The sequence below is a fragment of the Catharus ustulatus genome, unplaced genomic scaffold (assembly GCF_009819885.2).
Source record: "Catharus ustulatus isolate bCatUst1 unplaced genomic scaffold, bCatUst1.pri.v2 scaffold_112_arrow_ctg1, whole genome shotgun sequence".
Taxonomy (NCBI): domain Eukaryota; kingdom Metazoa; phylum Chordata; class Aves; order Passeriformes; family Turdidae; genus Catharus; species Catharus ustulatus.
In genome coordinates this window covers 20,359-40,776 of record NW_024879458.1, presented here as the reverse complement: position 1 = coordinate 40,776, position 20,418 = coordinate 20,359, and the positions used below count along the sequence as shown (strand labels likewise).

Sequence of the window (20,418 nt, the reverse complement as noted above, 5' to 3'; positions counted from 1 at the left end):
ATCCTTTATTCTTAAACACTCCATGCATTTGATGATTCTTCTGCTTAGTTAGAGTCTCCCTGGCCTCAGGACAGAGAAATTGTCTATGTGAAACTCTTCCCTGGGAAATGAATCCAGAACTGGTGGTCTGGGAAGGTGTTGGAGGACCCCATTACACTGTTTCACAGTGGTGATGACTTTCTTAAAACTTGTAGCCAATAAATTTTGTGATTTGTGAGAGTCACTTCATTTTGGGTAGTTCTGATATGTCTTCTTGCATTTTCTCTCCGTGTTTTTTTTCCCCCCCATGTGTTAAAGCTCTTGTGTTTCTTCTGTATTAAAAGAAACATGCTTTATTTTGCTTTTAAAATACTTCCTAATGTTTCTTGCACAAATTATGAATCTTGGATTAAGTGTTGGAATTTTTGCAGGATGAAGTCCTCTACAAATTTGTGAGGTATTGTTTTAAACAAGTTGGTGTCCCAGGTGAGAGAACCAAGTGTTAGAACAATGGAATATTGATGAAAACAAATGAAATTTATTATTTGGGACCTGTTAACAGGTGAGGCTTTTTCCACATCTGGATCTCCGTGCAGCTGCGTACTGCCAAAGGTTGTTCCTTAACAGCTCTGCTCAGATCTGATCCTGTTGTTGTTCCCAACTTCTTCCTTCCACCCCAGGAGATGGAAGCCTCCATGACACTGCTCAGCACTTCCTCTCATCCCTCTGCATCTCCAGAGGGGTAAGTATGGGATGTCCTCTCCTTTATTGTCCAATTTAGTCCACTCCTTAAAGCAGGAACAGAACTTCTCCCTTCCTTTGCCTGCCAGCACTGAACTTAAATTTGATGGCTTTCAAATTGTGTCAGGGGGATCTTCCCAATAACTCTTCTCTCCATGAGGATGGTTTTTAACACCCATGCCTGCGTTGTCTGTGATTCTTATGCCTTTACATCGCCCAGTTGTTCAGTGTGCTCAGGAAATGCTGCTCATCAGGGTCAGTGGAAGTCGCAGGTTGTCATCCACACTTTGTGCTTTAATGTGAGGTGACATGCCTAATTCTGAGGAGCTCTAGCTTGTAATTATGGTTTCAATTCATCTCTTTTAGATCAAGATAAAATGGAGGGGGCTCCTGGAGAGGTATCTTGTAATGGTTCTGTGACCCAGGGAGTAGCAGAATAACTTGAGTGATTGCTCCTCCTGCACCAAAGCTGTGGATTGCCGACAATTTGTTTTGTTTTCTGGTCATGAAGATTTATTTACAGTGAGAGGTTTGTGGCTCAGTTGTTTAGACATCTACATATTTATTTTCAGTTCATAAAGAGAGGTTATTAAAAAGAGCGTGACTTTTTACACAGGCAGATAGTGATGGGATAAGGGGACACAGTTTTAAACTAAAAGAGGGGAGATTTAGTTTGGATATTGGGAAGAAATTCTTCCCTGTGAGGGTGGGGAGGCCCTGGCACAGAGTTGCCCAGAGAAGCTGTGGCTACTCCATCCCTGGAAATGTTCCAAGCCAAGCTGGATGGGGCTTGGAGCCCCCTGGTCTAGTGGAAGGTGTCCCTTCCCATGGAAGGAGTTGAAATGAAATAAGCTTTAAGATCCCTTCCCACCCAAACCATTCTGGAATTCCATGATTCTTTTCCAGCCCCAGCTCTGCTGTGGGTGTGCAGCAGCTGGGCTGTTTGTTTACCACTCCCAGATAAGGTGATGCCCTTGTTCCTCTCCGTGTGACCTACGGAACAAGCACTTCCAGGAGCATTTGTGTCACTGGGAACAGCTTGTCTGATGAATCAAAACAGGCTCAGACAGGCTCTGATAGCTCTGAAGTCACGGACACCTGTGGTGTAATACTAATACCAGCTTTTCTTGAATCCCCTCTGTGCAGCTCTGAGCTGAATGGTTGGAACTACCGCCCTGTAAGTTATCACAAATTAGGTAAAATGTTAGCAATGAACTATGTGAATATTTTGATGTTAAAGTCCCTAATTTGAGGATTAGCTGTCGTTAATTCTTTGCTGCAGCACTTGCAGCGTGTGCTGAGACAGGCTTCCGTTGTGCCTTGTGCATCAAATTCTCTTTGAAGAACCAGTTTTTCACTGCTGCCAATACATAGAGTTCAGAAAAAATGCTTCCTCATAGTTTTGCTTTTAATTGGGACATCAGCTTCTAAATCTGGATTTGGTTTGGTTCTGCACAGGTCAGCAAACACCAAGTGTGACAGCAAGGCTGAAATCTGAGCTGTCCTCGGGACACCACAGCCCTCACTCACTTAGCAGCTGGCAGCCATCTCTCCTGGCCTTCCTAGTGCTCCTGCCTCCTCTCCCTGGCTTGTCTGACTCCCTGCTTTCCCCATCTTCCTTCCTGGAATGACAAAGCAGTGCTGAGGTGTGGAGCTGGGCAGTCACAGCAAAGGAGCTGGCAGCATTTGAGACAAAAGTGTTGTCCCAGCTCATGGGGCCCTGAGGAGGTGCTGCAGCAGCTCAGGCTCAGCATGGATGCTGTGAGCACCTTCCAGGGATCAGAGTTTTGTAGGGCCTCACAAAACCTCTTTGTTTTTCACTTATTTTCTCCATTGCATCAAACTAACACTTCCCGTTCTTGAGGTCCTTCCCAGCTCTTGTCTTCCACTCTGCTCACCTGCTCTGAGTGTGGCCTTGAGGATAAGTTTGAAAAATCAGAGTTTAATCAACTTTTCCATAAAATGCCAGAATCCCAGAAAGGTTTGGGTGGTCAAGGACCTCAAAGCTTCTCTTGTTCCACCCCCTGCCATGGGCGGGGATGCCTTCCACCATCCCAGGCTGCTCCAAGCCCTGTCCAGCCTGGCCTTGGACACTTCCAGGGATCCAGGGGCAGCTACAGCTGGTCTGGGCACCTCCCCACCCTCACAGGGAATTTCTTCCCAATATCCCATCTAACCCTGTCCTCTGACAGTGGGAAGCTGTTCCCCCTTGTCCTGGCACTCCAGACCCTTGGCTAAAGTCTCTCTCTAAATACTGGGATATTTCACCCCCCCCCACCTCTAGGAATATTCCAAAAGAATAAGAAACTTCTGTGGAGACCAGTTTTATGCAGAATAATTGATATTTGTGTATACATAGACTTGCCTTCAGTGTGAATTAGAAATAGCACAGCCTTGGGCAGATTCACAATAGCAGACTTTATATGTTCCAAAAATGCTGATGGCAGCAACTGCCAAAACATTCTTGGTTGTGTTGTTTCTTCTGGTCTGCTGGATCTTCCTGATTTCCTGCCTGGAAAGCAGGAGAAGGTGCAAGGCCAATGCCAGGGTAGGCTGTAGCCTGCTAACACGGATCTGTTTGCCCTCCATCCCTGTGTGCAAGCAAAACTGCCAGCAAACTTGCTGAGCCACAGGGCTGAAACATTCTCTGCCTCCAAGGCTGGAATTCTTTGACCTTGGAAGAAGCTGTGTCCTCTCATGAATCTGCTTTAATCCAGCCCCTGGCACACAGGCACTGAGTAATCCTCGGCTGGTGTCAGTGTCCCTGCCATTCCTGTAAAAAGAAGAGTGAAGTGTGATCCTTGGTGCTCAAGTCCCCTTTCCTCTTGCATCTTCCCCATGGAGCATGTGTGCTTCCTGGCTGAGCACCAGGCACTCAGAGTCTGAGAGACAGAGAGGGAGAAGCCTGGGATGGGCACTGACCAGAGCCTGTTCCTGGGGTGGGGAATGGTGTAAACACGACTTTTCAGATGTGTGCTCTGGAAACTACGCAGGAGGATAAAACTGGCACTCAGAAGGTGCCTCTGAGATGGATCAAAGGAAGGTTTGATGTCCAAAAAAGAGCAAGGGAGCTGGGGAAGGGTCTGGAGCACCAGGAACAGCTGAGGGAGCTGGGAAAGGGGCTCAACCTGGAGAAAAGGAGGCTCAGGAGAGACCTTCTGGCTCTGCACAACTCCGACAGGAGGGATGGACCCTATTCCCAGGGACAGGATGGCCACAGCTTGTGCCAGGGGAGGTTTAGGTTGGATATTAGGGAACATTTCTTCCTCCAAAAGGTTGCCCAGCCCTGGCACAGCTGCCCAGGGCAGTGGTGAGTCCCCCATCCCTGCAGGGATTTCAAGCTGTGTGGATGTGGCACTTGGGGACATGGGATAGTGGTGGCCTTGGCAATGCTGGGGGAACAGTTGGTCCATGATCCTATGTGTCCTCTCCAACCTCAGTAATTCCATGGTTCTGTGATTCTGGTCATCTGTCTGAGCTGGGAGTGCTAATGGTGCTTTTAAACCTTGCTCAGTTTGAGTCCCACCTGTACATGTAAAATAGCAGCAAGAACTGGTGTTACACCTTTCCCCCAGCTGGAGATTCATTTTTAGGAAGGTCATTAGGATAAATACACACCTGTGAACACCACTTCACCCTGCACTTTGGGCAATGGTAGGAAAATGGGAGGAGCTGTATTTTAGCTGGTCATCATTGAAACAACATGCCAGTGGTGTTTTCCAAGCACACCTGGTTTCCTGACTTTGGGAGCAAACAGACTGCTCTCCTTTGCCTCAGTGACATCAAATAGCACCAGGCACCTCCTCTTGTGTTTTGGCTTTGGAGTACAGAGCATTTTAGGAGTATTAGATGTCAGGAAGGAATTATTGACAGTGAGGGAGGTGAGGCCCTGGCACAGGGTGCTCAGAGCAGCTGTGGCTGCCCCTGGATTCCTGGCAGTGCCCAAGGCCAGGTTGGACAGGGCTTGGAACAGCCTGGGATAATGGAAGGTGCCCCTGCCCATGGCAGGGGGTGGGACTGGATGGGCTCTAAGGCCCTTTCCACCCAAACCATTCTGGAGTTCTGTTCCTTACATTGAAAATGGCAGGTGCTGGCTTTCCATCCCTGGCTGTGCAGGACACGTGGCGCATGGGAAGGGGGAGCTGTGGGAGGCAGGAAATGTGGCTTCATGCACCTTTGAAATTATGTTAATTGGCAGATTGGAATTTCCTAGAGAGAGGCTTCCAGATGCTGTGCAGAACTCAGGGATCAGTACTGCCCCTCTCCAGCCACTCCTGACCTTTCAGCTACTGTCCTGGTCTCTGGACAGCCCTGTCCAAGGGAAGCACTTTGCCCAGCGAGCAGCTCTCTCTGCTGGTTTTTAATCTTTTAATCTTCCTCTGTGGCCAGGTCTGCATTTATCTCTCTTGGCTCCTTACATTTTGGTTTAGGAAGTTTCTCCTGGAGAATTATTTAGAAGAAAGAAGAACAAAGCAAAGATTTTCCTAATTATCCATGTCTGTTATTTCAGTCTGATAGACAGGAAGTGTTTTAAAGTATTTTGCCTGCAGGCTGCTACCTGAGCCTGTGATGCACAGGTTATCAAACACGAGGACTGACTCATTCCTAGAAAAGCCATTTCCCTCTCCCAACAGTGCATATCAAAGTGCACCAAAACAGGGTCCTGGTGCTGTTTCTCTTGGGAGGGAGCTGGGCACTTCAGGAGACCTTTCCCAGGACTCAGAGAAGCAGCCCAGGGATGTAGGTGAAAGGCCAGACTGGCGGATCAGTTTTCCAAAAGACCTTCCTGGCCCCGCAGCTTCCCTCCCCTAAAGGCTCCTGGAGCAGGATCACTTCTCCCAGTGCTTCACAGGCACAGCCAGCTCTGAACTAGCTGGGGAGAAATGTGTTTGTGTGCTGAAATTACTCTTTTTCTAGTGCTGCTGGGAACATCGGGGCAAAGCCAGGCTGTGGGAGGCTGCTGGCAAAGCAAGGAGGAGATGACTCTGTATAAACCAGGGCTTTTCCTCTCATGGGCTGCTGCTTTGGGGTCCCTGCAGGCAGCTGAGCCTGGACCATCCCATTTCTCATGGAATCACAGTGATGGTTTGGGTTGGGAGGGACCTTAAAGCTTATCCAGCCCCAACCCTTGCCGTGGCTTCCCCTAGACCAGATTGTTCTAAACTGCATCCAGCCTGGCCTTGGGCACTTCCAGGGATCCAGGGGCAGCCACAGCTTCTCTGGGCACCCTGTACCAGGGCCTTACCACCCTCATAGGGAAGAACTTCTTCCCAATATCTGATTTAAATCTCTCCTCTTTTAGTTTAAGCCCATGCCCTGTCCTGTCAGCAGTCTGAAGATTTGTTGTGATAGAGCATTGCCTCTGCCCTGTGAGGAGACTTGGTCTTCAGGGTACTGCAAATTATTAAGTAAAATAATAATGGAAAGCCAAAATGCAGTCAGGTCCCAGTGACTACGCCATGTCATTCCTTTGGCTGAGGGTGGATGCTCACAAGTTCAGAGGTCACACACCAGAGCTCCTTTCTGGGCTTCAGATCATTCTCTTTCTCACTGGGGTGTTTTTTTCTGTGTGTCTAACCTGTCACCCTCTGCACAGCCCTGTGGTTTGCCTTGACATGAAACGAAGCACAGGGCAGAGCTCTCACACCTGGTCACTCCTGCTCTGGGGAGAGAAGGGAGCCGTGCCTGGAGGAATCCCCTACCGAAGAGCAGACTGTCCCAGGCCCAGCCCCGAGCTCTCAGAAGAATCACCAGGATCTTCTCTGCTCAGCTCTCCAAGAGGGAATAGTGCTGGCCAGAGGCCGTGCCCAGCAGAGCTTCCTAAGCCATGGCCAGATGCATGGCAAAGGCTGAGCCCTCCAGCAAAGGGGAGGTGGAAGCCACAGCTTCCAGGCTCTGTTTTTAGTTGGCCTAATTGGTCACTTGCAGGGCCCTGTTTAGAAAGGCTTAAAGCCTGTGGTCAGCCACAGGGAGCTGTGTCTTGTAGGGGCAGGTCCCCAATGAGACTGTGGGTAACCCACAGCCTGTTACCTGCTCTCCAAGTAGTCCAGGCTTAGGATTTATTCCTGTGAAATGGCTCTTTCAAAAATAGTTGGTGGGCAGCACAATTCTCTGTTTCCACAGGTGCCCACAGTGCTTGTGTGTACACAGGCCAAGGGCACTCTGAAATCTGGTGGGTGTACAAAAGAGGGTGACTAGAAAGATGACACTTGTATATTTATATTTAAATTATTTTGGTATGCCTTTCAGAGAACAGACTTTGATGACAACAGAGCTCAGTTATTTTTGTACTGCTGTCTCCAGAATTTGTTTCAATAAAATTCCTCTGGTTTCTAATCAGCCTGGGCAGTGTCCTTATGCCAGGGCATGAACCTTTCCTTAACAGGGGACAGCAGTCTCTCCCACATGAGCTTCCAAGTCAGAGGAATGCTGCTGGAAGCTGGGGTGGCCAGGAGCCCATGGAAAGATCACTGCTTTGCCAAGGAATTGACTATCACCGTGCAGCAGGGGTGAGTCACTTCCAATCTGAGCTGCTTTTCAAACCCTGCATGGAATTCAGGATTTAAGCAGCCAAAGGATCAGCATCTCATTTTTCTCCTGCTTCTGCAGTGTTGTTTCCCCAGGGGACACCCTGAATGCGTAATTCACTGCTGGAACAGCTTGCTCTGTGTTTGTGGCCCCTTTCCCTGCCCTTGCTGGGTTGGGATGGCAGGTCAGGCACCCTGTGTCCCTGGGAAGGACAGGAGTGACGTGCAGGCTGCTTTCTGCTGGTGGCATCCCCAAAAAAGACTCGGGCAGGATGCCAGCTGGGCTGGGATCAGTGTTGCACAGGAGGTCACAGCACTGGCCCCTGAGCTGGATCTTGGGCATAAGGTAAACAGTGTTTTCCTTTCAGGTGTAGGTCAGCACTGGAACCGGGCAGGAAAACAAGGCAGGAGCCAGCTGGAGAGGAGTGTCGGTGCTAGGCAGCTTTGTCTGGAGCTCGAGGGCTGGAGCAAAGGTGGCTCCAGGGTGTCAGGAGCACTGGAAGTCGCTCTTGTGCAAGGTGAGCTTGGGTGTGAGTGTGGAGGCTCGCAGCTCATCCTGCGGGACCTTTCTGCGTGTGGGGCTGACGAGCACCAAGGGGTAAACACACTGAGCTTTTTAAAAATGGGGGAAAGGGGCCTTGCTTCCCTCCACCTTGTCTTCCAGCCTCTTGTCCTGAGCCCAGTCCATCCCAGCAGCCTCAGACCCAGTGTCTGGCCATACACGTCACGGGTTTGAGGGTGGATTTCACTCCCAGCTGCTCATCCAGCCCCTGCTCCTCCTGAGCTTGGGGAACATGTTCCACCATGCAGAGCAAACCTGCTGGGAGCTTGGCAGCTGTGTGGGGTGGATTGTGGCTCTGTGTCGGACAAAGGGATCCAATCTGCCCTGCACAAAGGGCTCAGTGCTGCACTGCCTCCAAAGCACGTGCTTGTAAAGCCTTTGGGCGAGGGTTTTCTGCATCTCATCCTCCCCAGAGGGGGTTTAGGGTGAAAGCCAATGTTCCTCCCAGCGCAATGCCGGGGGTCTGGGCAGGACCCCCTCCCCATGCCTGAGCCCCGTGAGCGGGGCAGAGGGCTGAAATAGCCACCTCATCACGGGTGCCAGGTGAGCCAGTCCTGTCAGCTGAAATGCCACTGCGGCAACCCTGTTTTCCTGTCACCCGATCCCTGGCTGCTGGAATGTCCTGGGTGCTATATAAGGCTGGGGCCAGGGAGAGGGCTCTGAGGGCACTGCCTGTGCAAGCAGGAGTGGAGCACTGTGCCGAGGTCCCTCCGGTGAGGCCACGGAGGGACAGGGCTCCGGGCAGGTCACTGGGGGAGATGATCTCAGGGAGCAGGCCCCGTTACGGCTGGGGTGGGATGGGGAAGGGTGGGCATTGCTGAGCCCATGCTGAGCAAGCCCTGTGCCTCAGTTTCCCTGGGACAGAGGGGAGGAGACAGGGCAGGACATGGTTGTTGGGACTGACCAAAGCCATTGAGAGCCACCCTGGCACATCATCACCTCCATTGCTGAACAGGACACCCATGTGAAGCCCTGTGCTGATGCACCCTCCACAAACCCCTCCTCTCCTTCCAGCCCCTCTGCCACCATGGTGGGTCTGAAGCCCCCCGAGGTGCCCCCGACGATCACCATGAAGTTCATCAGCGCGGGGATGGCCGGCTGCATCACTGACCTGTGCACCTTTCCCCTGGACACCGCCAAAGTGCGGCTGCAGGTACGATCCGCCAGGTCCCCAGGGCCCCGAGGGAGCACCTGGTGACTGCCACAGGGCTGGTGGCACCTGGGGAGGAACAGGAGGTGGGGTGATGCACTTGGCACCCCACAGATCCAGGGTGAGGTGAGGATCCCCCGGACCATCAGCTCTGTGGAGTACCGGGGTGTTGTGGGGACGCTGAGCACCATGGTGAGGACAGAGGGAGCTCGCAGCCTCTACCGAGGGCTGGCGGCCGGGCTGCAGCACCAGATGAGCTTCTCCTCCATCCGCATTGGCCTCTACGACTCTGTGAAGTAGCTGTACACCCCCAAGGGTGCTGAGAGTGAGTGTTCCTGTGCACCGCAGGCCGCTCACCTCAGGGTCCCTGCAGGGCTGGGGGTCCCTGCAGGGCCAGGGGTCCCGACACCCGCCCTCTCCAGACACAGGCGTGGGCACGCGGCTCCTGGCTGGCTGCACCACGGGGGCTGTGGCCGTGGCCTGTGCGCAGCCCACCGACGTGGTCAAGGTGCGGTTCCAGGCCAGCGCGGCCCTGTCGGACAGCGCGCCCCGCTACAGCAGCACTGTGGACGCTACCGCACCATCGCCAGGGAGGAGGGGATCCACGGGCTCTGGAGAGGTGGGACTGGACAGCGACGGGCACGGAAAGGGACGGGGTGGGAATAGCAGTGGAAATGGTGATGAGGAAGGGAACAAGGATGGGGACAGCAGGGCTGGGTCACCTGCCCAGGATGCTGCAGGAGGGGCTGTGACCAGATTCCCAATGCCTCCTCCCTTCTGCCCAGGGACGCTGCCCAACATTGCCCGCAATGCCGTCATCAACTGCGGGGAGCTCGTCACCTACGACCTCATCAAGGACGCGCTGCTGCGGGCACAGCTCATGGCAGGTGAGCACACGGGGACGTGGCCAGGTGCCATCCCCGTCCCTGCCACATCCAACCCCCAGCTCTTCCCCACCTTTAGACAACGTCCCGTGCCACTTCGTGGCCGCCTTTGGCGCCGGGTTCTGTGCCACAGTGGCGGCATCGCCGGTGGACGTGGTGAAGACGCAGTACATGAACGCCACCCCCGGGCAGTACAGCAACGCCCTGAGCTGCCTCCTGGCCCTGCTCACGCAGGATGGCCCCGCCGGCCTCTACAAGGGGTGAGTTGAGCACCTGCAAACAGATCCCAAACATCCCAACCCCTATGCGGGACTTTGGGGATGTCCCAGCACTCCCCCTTCAGCGCTGCTTTTGCTGACACAGCCTTGTCCCGTCCTTCCTGCGGCTGGGCTCCTGGAACGTGGTGATGTTTGTGACGTACGAGCAGCTGCAGTGTGCCATGGCGCTGGCACGGCCGGGCCTGGCCTGAGCCCCTCGGCGCCTCTCGCCCGCCCAGCCAGGCTCAGCATCAATCACGTTAATTCATCAATTATATTAATTGCCAAAGCGCCGGGCAGCAGCGGAGCCAAACACTCGGGGGGGGGACCGGAGAGACAGAAGGAGAATAGATGTTGTTTGAGGAGAAATGTGGGGATAACAGAGGCTTTCCGTGAAGAGTTTTAAGGGATGAAGGAGAAATTGTTTGCTGGCTTTCCAGCCAGGAACAACAGCACTTCCCAAGGGCAGTGGTGTGGGCAGACGGGACCAAGCTGAGGGCCAGGGCATTCCCATTGTTCTTCCCATTATTCCCATTCCTTTCTGGTGCTTTCGATAAACCACCCCATGGGGTCTGACCACAGCGTGGCTCAGGGTTTCTTTAACTTTTTGGGTGTTTAGGGCCATTGTCCTAGCTCTACGTGTGACACCAGTCAAGCTGACATTCTCTATCACTTTTGGTGCACCGAACAACTTCCCATTGATCTCTAATTATTCAGGTCTGTCACAACCATTGGTGGGGTGTTATATAGCTAGTATAAATATGAGATATAAATAATAGAAAAATGAAAATATGAAAATATAAAAATATCAATATATTTGTCGAAATATAACATATTAACAAATACGAGTAACAAATTTCTATGAAATACATACTATATAAATAATGCAAATAGCATAATATATAAGGAATACATATAAAAATGAGAATAGAAATATAAAGATACAGTTGAAATGTTTTATTGGTGTTATTTGGTTAGAGGCAGAGATTTTTTTAGTTTTGGTCGGCCGTTTTGGGGGCATTCATTTGGGAGGAATTTTGGAAGCGATTATTCCATTCGTGGCTTTTTTTGCCTCATCTGCCCCACAAGCCCGGGCTGAGCTGGGCGGCAGTGTCGCCGCCGTGTGGACACAGCGCGGTACTGCAGCCACCCCCGGGCCGGTGCCCTCTCAGTGTCGCCGCCGTGTGGGCACAGCGCGGTACTGCAGCCATTGCTGAGGCGGTGCCGCCCTGGGTGATTGGGCGGTGACCAAGGGGGACGGCGGGGTCGCTCCGGGGCTGCCGAGCGCGGGGAGGGGGCGAGGGGCGGGAGAGAGCGGGGCGGTGTCTGTCAATGGAGGGCAGAGGGGACGGGGAGTTGGGGCTGCAAAGGGACGCTGTGGCTGAGAAGGATGACAGCGCGAGTGGGGGGCGTGGTTTACGGCGGAGCCGCCTTTTTCTGCTACTGTCGGGGACAGAATTGAATGGGAGAAGACATTTATTTGCCTTTTAAAGCGAGGTGACCGCTCCCTGTTGCCTCAGGGGTTTACCGGAAGTAAACTCCAGCTTTTCCAGCATTTAAAAGGTTTAAATCCAGTTGTGCCACTGCATTTGACAGCGCTTCTGCCCGGCCCTTCTGCAATCTAGATGCCAAATTGCAGTGAACTTTTCCCCATCAGTGTCTCCTCTAGAGCAGGAACCTGCTCTACAGACAAAATCCTGCAGAAGTGATAAGGAAGTTGTCATCTTGCAAGCTACCCTGCCCAGCTTGCACCCACTTCTAGCATACGGTCCTTCTTAGTAACGTATGGTTCCCTTACACTCGCCAGCCAGTGCACTTAGCTTTGTCTGCACCTTTCCTGACAGATCCTGCTGGAGCTGGTGACAAACCCCTAGCCCTACATGGACAAGGCAGCAGACCTGTTTCAGAAAGCCAGCATGGTCCAGGTGGCTGTGTTTAAACAGGACTCTGATAGCATCAGCATCCCTGTCTCTCACATTGACGGTGTGTGGTAACCCATCAACAACAGAATTTCATGACCTGGGGCTACATTTTCTAGCCCTAATCAGCAAACTGGGGATGGATAACTCTAGAAATCCTGTTGAGTGAGGACCCTCCAGGATTCAACCCTCCACGTGTACTTGGTATCAGAAGTAGAAGGTGGAATTTCAAAGTTTCCGCTTTTCCCCTGAAAGTAATTTCTGATGTGGCTGTGCCACTTCAACAGTAGTTGAAATCTCTCTTCATGCTCTTGCAGCAGCATTTTTGAACTAAAATGGAAATTTAGCGCTTCTGCCTGGGACTGTTGACAGAATCATGGAATCCCAGGATGGTTTGGGTGGAAAGGCTCCTTAAAGCTCAGCCACTTCCACCCCTGCCATGAACAGGGACACCTTTCAGTAGCTGGGCTGCTCCAAGCCCCAGGGTCCAACCTGGCTTCGGACACCTGCAGGGATCCAGGAGCAGCCACAGCTTCTCTGTGCTGGACAGCAGCATTGAAAGGCAGAGTGAAGGTTCAGCCATGATTTTTGTGTTGCACTTACCATTGTATTGTGTGACAAATGTGGCTTTCATCCTTTTTTTATTTTTTTTTTTTTTTTGAGAAATTACAAAGACGCCTTATATTCTTGGAGTGTTGCATTCTACCTCTGTTGTTTTTCCTGTAAGTCTGGATCCTCTGCTTAGAATTTTTTCTTCACTTATTAGATGTCCTGGATATGGTGGATGTCCTGATTGAGGGCAGTGATGGCTTTGATGAAGCAATTGGGTTCTCTTTAAGTGAAGACATGATTATCCAAACATTTCCCTTCAGTGCTGTTGTCCCTGCTGCCTTAGAAGCCAGGAATATACTGTTGCTTCAGTCTGAAAATGGAACAGGTACAGTTTTTTTTGGGATGTTGTGTCATTTCTACCAGTGGGGTGAAAGGGGCATAATTTTTACCCATTTTTAATAAACCATGGTGTTTCCTGCTCAAGAGAGGCATTGGGGCTCTGTAGGTGCTTCTGCCCTTTTTCCCTGATCCTAAAGAGAAGAGACACTGTCCCTGCACGCACCATCTGGGTCTGGAAGTAGCTGGCTTCTGTAACAGTGTTTTTAGGCCAGTGTGGAGATCAGGAGAGGAAGGTGGTTTCCATGGCTGTGGGCAGCTCAGGCTGAGATCAGGGAGAAAGCACTGTGCTGTTAAGTAGGAAGTGGATGCATTTTCCAAAGGAAGCTTTTTCAGAAATGAAGCTCTGGTGGCAAATGTTGCCAAGTTCTGCCACCTCCTTCAGGAAAGCATTGGAGTCACAGGGGCATCAGCTGGGCTTGGAGCAGGATTTGCCAAGCCCACAGAAGCTCACCAAGTCCTCCATTTGTATTTGGTGGTCAAGTAGCACCTGGGGTGGACTGAAAACCCCCAGTTCTGAAAGAGAATTCTGTTTAACTTGTACACATTAACTGGGGTGTGTGCCCCTCAGTACAAATCGCTTGTTCTCTGAGGTGGTGCTTGGCAGGGGTCTGCACACTTGTGCTCCTGGAGCTTCACCCTGGGTTCAGCACAGAGCTCATCTCAAAACACGGATGGCTAAAGAGATTTTTGTTTCATAGTCATCATTCTTTTTCTCTTATGCTTTTTTTCACTTGAAACAGTTTAAAAATCATGAGGAGGTAAGCGAATAACCTACTGTGCCACTGGATTCTGTGTTTACCACTTTGCTAAAGAGAGCCTATGAGAGAGGAAGCAATACCCTGCTGGAAGCTGGTGTTCAGACCAAATTGAGAGACTTGGCTTCCTGGCTCCCACCTGACCAGCTTTTGTTGGCAGTAAAGCACATATTGTTATACCTGGAATTCACAGTGGAGAACTTCAGAGCAAAGGGGAGGAAAGGGGAAAGGTTTCAGAAAGCATTTCTGTGGTCTAATTAATAATTTCTGATTTCCCAGGGAGATGAACACAAACTCACAGCCATTCAGGCCTGGCAGTTCCCTGCAGTGAGAGTTCACACGGGACACAGGTTTCTGAAAAGGGAAATGACCTTGGCAGAAGAGCAGCTGTGAAGGGAAGCAGAACAAAAACACAGGTAAGCACAAACACCAAGTGCAGTGGTACTTCTCTGTCCTGCGTGCACCTCCTGCCTCTGCCTGCTGTGAACACTTGGTGCTGCAGCTCAGTGTAGGTGTCAAGGGGAGTGAGGTGCCATTTTTGAGGGGATTGCTGAGGTAAGTGAAGGGAGTGGATCTGAGTTCATCTACCAGGAAATAAGGAGGGGATATTTTGGAGGGAAAAGCTGAGCTCATGACTTCCCTCACCCTGGCACCAGTTGTGTTTGCACCAAGTGCAAAAAACTACAAGGAACCTGCCAGAAGCAGGCCTTCATTGCATAGCTGGGATTGCAATTTGCTCCTGAATTCCGGTCTTCTCTCAGGTTCCTGTGCCAGAGCAGCGCTGACCCCAGAACCATACAGGGTCTGTAGTCTTGATAAATGTAAATGAAATTGGCCAAGTCTGTCAGGAAAGCAAAATATCCTGGGGTTTGTTTGGCCAAAGATGGACCATGAAGATGTCTACTTCCAGTGGGGGTGAGTGCTGATCCTTTTTGGGTTGTGTGTGGGGTGCCTCTGGCCCCTCAGAAGTCAGGGCAAGGCTGAAGGAAGGAGGGAAGCTGGACAGCTGCAGGTGAGGGCAGTATTGGATGTTCCAAAGTACTTGGTCCAGAAATGCAAGAGCAGCTTTCCTCCTCCTTTCTCTCCACCACTGGGCAGAATATTAAGATGAAGCTGCACTTAGCTCTGTCTTTTATGGGTTTTTCTGTGGTTGTTGGTTTTTTTTTCTTTTTTAATGTATTTCCAAGTGGGGCAGTGAGGAGCAAGTTTCTGATTCCATGATTTCTGACTGACCTGTCACAGAAATGGTCATTTGAGTGTGCACCCGCTTTCTGGCAAATCCAGATGTCACCTGGAAATGCTAAGTGAGGATTTCCAGCCTTGACTACACGGGAGACAGCCTTCTCAAAATGGAACTGACCTTGGCAAGAGCAGCTCTGAAGGGAAGCAGAACAAAAACACAGGTAAGCACAAACACCAAGTGCAGTGGTACTTCCCTGTCCTGCGTGCGCCTCCTGCCTCTGCCTGCTGTGAACACTTGGTGCTGCAGCTCACGGAGTGCATTGCATTGTTTGTGGGGTTTGATTTCACGTGCTCAGGCCCTGTCAACAATTGCCCTCCTCTACTGGACACATGCCTGCAGTGGGACCAGAGTCCCTCTTATCCTGGAGGAATTCTCTGCTCCTCTGGAGAGGGGCTGAAGCCCGGGGTTACGAGCAAAGGAAAACAACCAAGGCACGGGCATTCTGTCCTTGGTGCATGCAGCACCACCTCTTCTCCAAGTTCCCACCACTGATAAATGTAAACAAGAAAATGCCTGCTCCTTCACTTCTCTAGCTCTCCCCAAACGCTTCCCCTGCTCTCAGCCTTGGTGTGCCAATGTTCTGCTTCCTTTTAATGTCTGAAATAATTAGGAATGAAAATGCTGGGAAAAGGACACTCTGAATAGGTGTCACCTGCCATGGATAAAACCCCATAGTGAGCAGTCAGAAAACAAGTGTGGAAGCTGGGATCCTTGGACTTGTGCAGTGGACTTAATTTTCTTTGCCTCCTCTCTTTCAGGACAGGAAAAAGCATGACACTCCTCCCATCTTTGCCAAAAGCCGTGGTGTTTGAGCAGCCAAAGCCAGGAGGCTTCAGCACCAGGGCTCTGCCCTGGAGGGCTCCTGGTCCTGCCTGTGCTGTGGGGTCAGTGAGCGGGATGCAGGGCTCCTCTTTTCCTTCCTGCTGAGATTAACTGCCTAGGGAATCTGGGATCTGGGTGAAACTGAAAACCTTACCCTCTGTCCCCCATAAGTTCTCCCAGTTTTTCCCAGCTAGGAGCTGCATGGAAGGGAAACAGGGGAAATGAACTCGGGGAACAGGGAAAGGCAGAAAGAGCAGATGTACCAGCAAAGGGCAAGAAAGGGGAAAGGTTTCAGAAAGCATTTCTGTGGTCTAATTAATGATAATTTCTGATTCCCCAAGGAGAAGAACACCAACTCACAGTCATTCAGGCCTGACAGTCCCCTGCAGTGAGAGCTCAGTACACATCCACAGAGGCAAGTCCAGCATCTGAAAGAAAACAAACCAAAGGATAAGGTGATTTCTTGCACTTCCAAGTTATTTCAAGTTCTTAAAGCCCAAGCAAGATTTGCTCTCGATTTTGCTTGGCTGAATCATGCGCAGTGGGCACAGGTCAAGGCATTCATGTAGCTGTAAGCCCAGGGTAATTTAGAGGGGACACAAGAAGTGTTTGTGTAGGAACATGTGAGGGGATGTCAAGGGGAGTGAGGTCTTCCTGGCTCCCTTAAGAGGCTTTTTACTATCAGCAAAAGAGCAAATTGTGTCTTGATGTGCAGAGGTGTTCCTTTAGAGGCACTGCTGTTATGGGATGAACATCATTAAGTTCAAGGGTAATGGTAATAGGATGAGGCAAAGAACTGGGAAAACTGGCAGAAATGGAATATATCAGGCCCCACAATGGCATGCAAACAAAAGACACAAGAGAAATCCTGCCTAGTTTTTTATCTTGTCTGGCCTTGCTTTCTTTGCCAAGTTACAAGGTCTCTGTACCTAATTGTGGGTCAAGGTCTTCCCCTTCCCCAGGAAAGAACTGGGCTGTGCAGTCCTTGGGTCACAGCACTTCCGTATTTGCCTCTTGTTGTTTGACCCTCCCCACCCTTGAATATCTGAGGGCAGGGAGCTCCACTTTGTGTCTGTGCTAAAAAAAACCTTGGGAGTGATAAAATATGATCAATTCAACAGGAAAAACACCACAACAAATTCAAAATACCCCAATCCCCCCGCAAAAACCAAAACAAAAACCATCCAAACCAGCTGAATTTCATGCATGATCGGATAAAGAATGCTTGGATGCAGCATCAAAACCTTGATGTCAACCAATTAATGCAGTTCCTTAGCTAAGAATTGCATTTGGAGAAAGTAGAGGGTGAACAGCGTTTATAAGACATTGAGAAGTTTAAATGGTTCTTAGAAAAAGCAAGCAGATAAATACCACTGATGCCTCAATAAAATCAGCAATTTTAAGGTGTAAATAAGGCCTGAATAAGGTTGGCAATTATAAGGTATAACACAATAATATAAAATAAAGTATTAACAAACCCCTTTGCCTTACTGCATACAATTCAGCTAACTTCTTTGCATGTATTATAAAAGAAAATAAAAATTGTTTTAACTCTGGTGATGTGAAGTGTTAAAACACTTCAAAACCATGCTTTGCGTATGAAAATGGTAATTCCAGTCCTGTCCTAAACAATGGGATTGAAAACCATCTCAGAAAATCGGTTTTTGTGGTATTGCCAGGCCCTCTTTGCAGACCAACAATATGTTTATATTCTAGAGTTAGGACAAGATTGAGATAAGAGCCCATTTTCAGTTATTTCTTCTAACAGAAGTGATAGGTTTTGCAATTTGCCAGTTGCTGAAATGCTTTGTATGAAGATCAAAAAGAAATGTTTCCTTTGTGTGAGAGCACAAATATTTCTGTGTAATATTTGGGGCTTTTTTCTTATGTCAAATGATATTTTTTAAAAATTGCATTTCTAGAACTCTCTTCTGAATGAACCAGTATCTGTTGTATTTTTTTAATGTTTCTAAAATGCAAGACAATCCAGCTGTTATGCTGGCTCTGTGTTTGCCCTCTGTTTATGCAGTGTGGAGAACCATCCATCATCTGCCCTGGACTTCAGAATGATGACATCTGGACTTCATCCTCACAATGCTGTAGCACTGACACTTCAAACAAACGCAGAAAATGATAAAAAAAAAAGGGCACAACTTACAACCATTCCACAAGCATAATATCTGTGTGCAAACAAAAGGCTAAATTTGGCTGGAAATAATTAAAGTTTTGGGGTTTCTTTTTTTTGGTCTTGCTTTGGGTTTTTCCCCCCCTCTTCCTGGCTTTAACTTCTTGAACTTTTAAGTTAAGGTAGCTTGAAGGCATGAAATTACAGATGGTGCTCACTCATCCTAAAATTGAAAACTTCCTCGTTCCAAAGGTAATTGTTTCCAGTTGATACTTGCCACTTGAAGGAGGTAAGTCAATCATTTCTAGAAGGAAAACAGCTCTTATATTCCCGAGAAGGAAAACTCCCTGAAAAGATCTGTGTCCTCAGAAAAGGGACTGCATCTTCTTTCCTTCATCTATAATCTAATTTCAGGTGTCAAATCCACACACAGAAACTTTGGCAGAAACAGGTAAAAGTAGCAAGAGTTTCTTGATATTTATAGACTATGAATGCAAAAACATAACTGGGAAAAGCAGATAATATATTTGAAAATATTCAGTATTTCAAAACTTACTTAAAAAGGCTGGCCTTGGAGATCTAGAGCCTGTAACCTTTCTGAAATGTGGAGTTTCAACAGCAGATCACGGAACAACTGCAAGAGTATGCAAAGACAGTAGGCCATTTACAGTGTGCTTGGTTATGTTTCTAACCCACATTGAAAAGAAATCCTGGATAACACTATCTATTTAAATAAACATCGTTACAGTCAGAAATATCAATTAGGTTCTTTCAATGACTTCTGATAAGCTTCTTGAGGGCATGCTGGCTGGTAAGGATGTTCTCATTATTTAGCAGCTGCAGACTGGGAGTAGGAATCTTTGGTTTTTGTCTTTACTGCTCAGCACAGATGCAAGCCCAGACCTTAGAGGGAAATGAACTGTGCCTCTTCTCACTGGGTTTAATAAATATATGCAGACAGTAAAGGCCTGCCAAGGTTTAGGAATCCTGCATTTATTTCAGGTCTGAAGAATATCTCCTTCAGGGTTACAAATTCCTTTCCCTCTGAACATTCTCCTTCACAGTTTCCTCTCACTGCCTTTTTCTCCCAACTCTTCTCTCCTTATCCCAGGCTTGTATTGTCCCTGTTTGCCCTCTTGGAAAAAAACAAATAACTGACAGCTTCAATTTGTGTCTTTCAAACACAAGTTTGACAGCTTTTATTTGTGACTTTGAGTTGTTTCTCAGCTGTTTCTGTCTTCTGACAAGCAGAAAAACTGCCCTGAGTGCATACTTGCAAGTGATACAAGCAGTTTTGCATGCAAGTTCTCAGAAAATTTTCTGTGGCTGAGATTTGAATACCAAGACTTAAATCTGATGCTTAATTTGAATCATCCCAGTGAGCTGGACTCAATCAATAGCTGCCTTTGCTTTATTCAGGAACAAACACACTCCAGGTTCTTCCTGTTCCTGTAAAAACAAGGTTATTTCCTCCTGTCTGTTTGCACCTCGATTTACTTCATCTGAATCTGATAAGGGATTTTAGGACATGTGAAATTAGCAGCAGCTACCTAAAATTTGTATTCTCTCAGGGAAACCAGGTCCTTGTATGTCCCGTTAATGACTCAATTTTTTTTCAAGGCAAGCAAGGAGGAATGAGACCCAAAGTACATCTTTGCAAAATTATTATAAAATGTTCAAGGGAAGGCATAAGAGCTGTAATTCTAATAAAAGAGAGGGGGGAAAGGGGAAAAAAAGGAAATAATAGAAAAGGGACTACAGAACCTGCTCCAGTAACGGCAGAGAAGGACTTCGCACACTAAACTTCCAGGTTCTGTGAACCTGGGGTTCCTGAGGTATTACAGGATCTGTCTCAATGCCTGATTTAATAAAACTCAACTGAAAAACTCCTTGTGCTTTTCTGTACTCCTGTTTTGGAACTGAAGAAGGGTTTGCAGGCTGGAAAGCTTGTCCATGTTTTTTTTCTCTTGCTGTGCCACTGCTCTAGGAAAAGCTGTTATCTCCTGCAAATCTTCCTCCTCAAAAAACAAACAAACAAACAAACAAAAGTAAGTGTTAAGGAAGTACACATAGCTGTAGTATATCTTAACAATATAATTTAAATCGTTCTTTTAATTAAGGTTCCTTGATGCTGAAACTAAAAGCATAATGTTTAACATAATTTAAGTTGAAAGCTGAAGACAAAAACCTGAGAGTTTTGCCTCTTGTGCTTCCAGTTCTCTCCATCCCACCCTAGGGAGGAGGAAGTAGTTTTACTGGGAGAACTCAATTGGAGAATACCCTTCCCAAACCATGACACAACCCTCTAAAAAAGTGATGTCTGCAATTTTGCTTTTTGTGTCTGTAGTTAAAGACAAAATGAGCAGAACTGCATTAACTGAGCAGAGAGTGTTTGTTCTCTGTGAAAATTGGTGGTTCCAAAACCATACAGGTATTAGGTAGGTAGGATGATCAAGTAATATATAGAAAATTTGCCCATGAGTCACAGAATATTTGCAGAGAG

The 20,418-nt window shown here is 48.7% G+C and overlaps 1 protein-coding gene across 2 annotated transcripts in view; it reads left to right on the top strand.

Annotated features, from left to right (window-relative positions):
- Window positions 1–18,031, top strand: part of LOC117011330 (mitochondrial uncoupling protein 2-like) — a 30,293-nt gene extending 12,262 nt beyond the window's left edge. Inside the window, exons 14-28 of one of the 2 annotated variants that reach the window (XM_042780202.1) lie at window positions 617–721; window positions 1,087–1,249; window positions 7,106–7,229; window positions 7,330–7,432; window positions 7,616–7,765; window positions 8,824–8,962; window positions 9,308–9,578; window positions 9,745–9,846; window positions 9,923–10,103; window positions 10,720–10,817; window positions 11,945–12,025; window positions 12,786–12,956; window positions 14,005–14,141; window positions 14,968–15,128; window positions 15,727–18,031. In XM_042780202.1, the coding sequence (XP_042636136.1) occupies window positions 8,837–8,962; window positions 9,308–9,578; window positions 9,745–9,846; window positions 9,923–10,103; window positions 10,720–10,817; window positions 11,945–12,025; window positions 12,786–12,956; window positions 14,005–14,012 (1,038 nt within the window). In that variant the 5' untranslated portion in view covers window positions 617–721; window positions 1,087–1,249; window positions 7,106–7,229; ... (1 more) ...; window positions 7,616–7,765; window positions 8,824–8,836 and the 3' untranslated portion in view covers window positions 14,013–14,141; window positions 14,968–15,128; window positions 15,727–18,031. The other variant, XM_033086684.1, reaches the window with a different exon arrangement.
- Window positions 18,032–20,418: the final 2,387 nt, after the last annotated feature.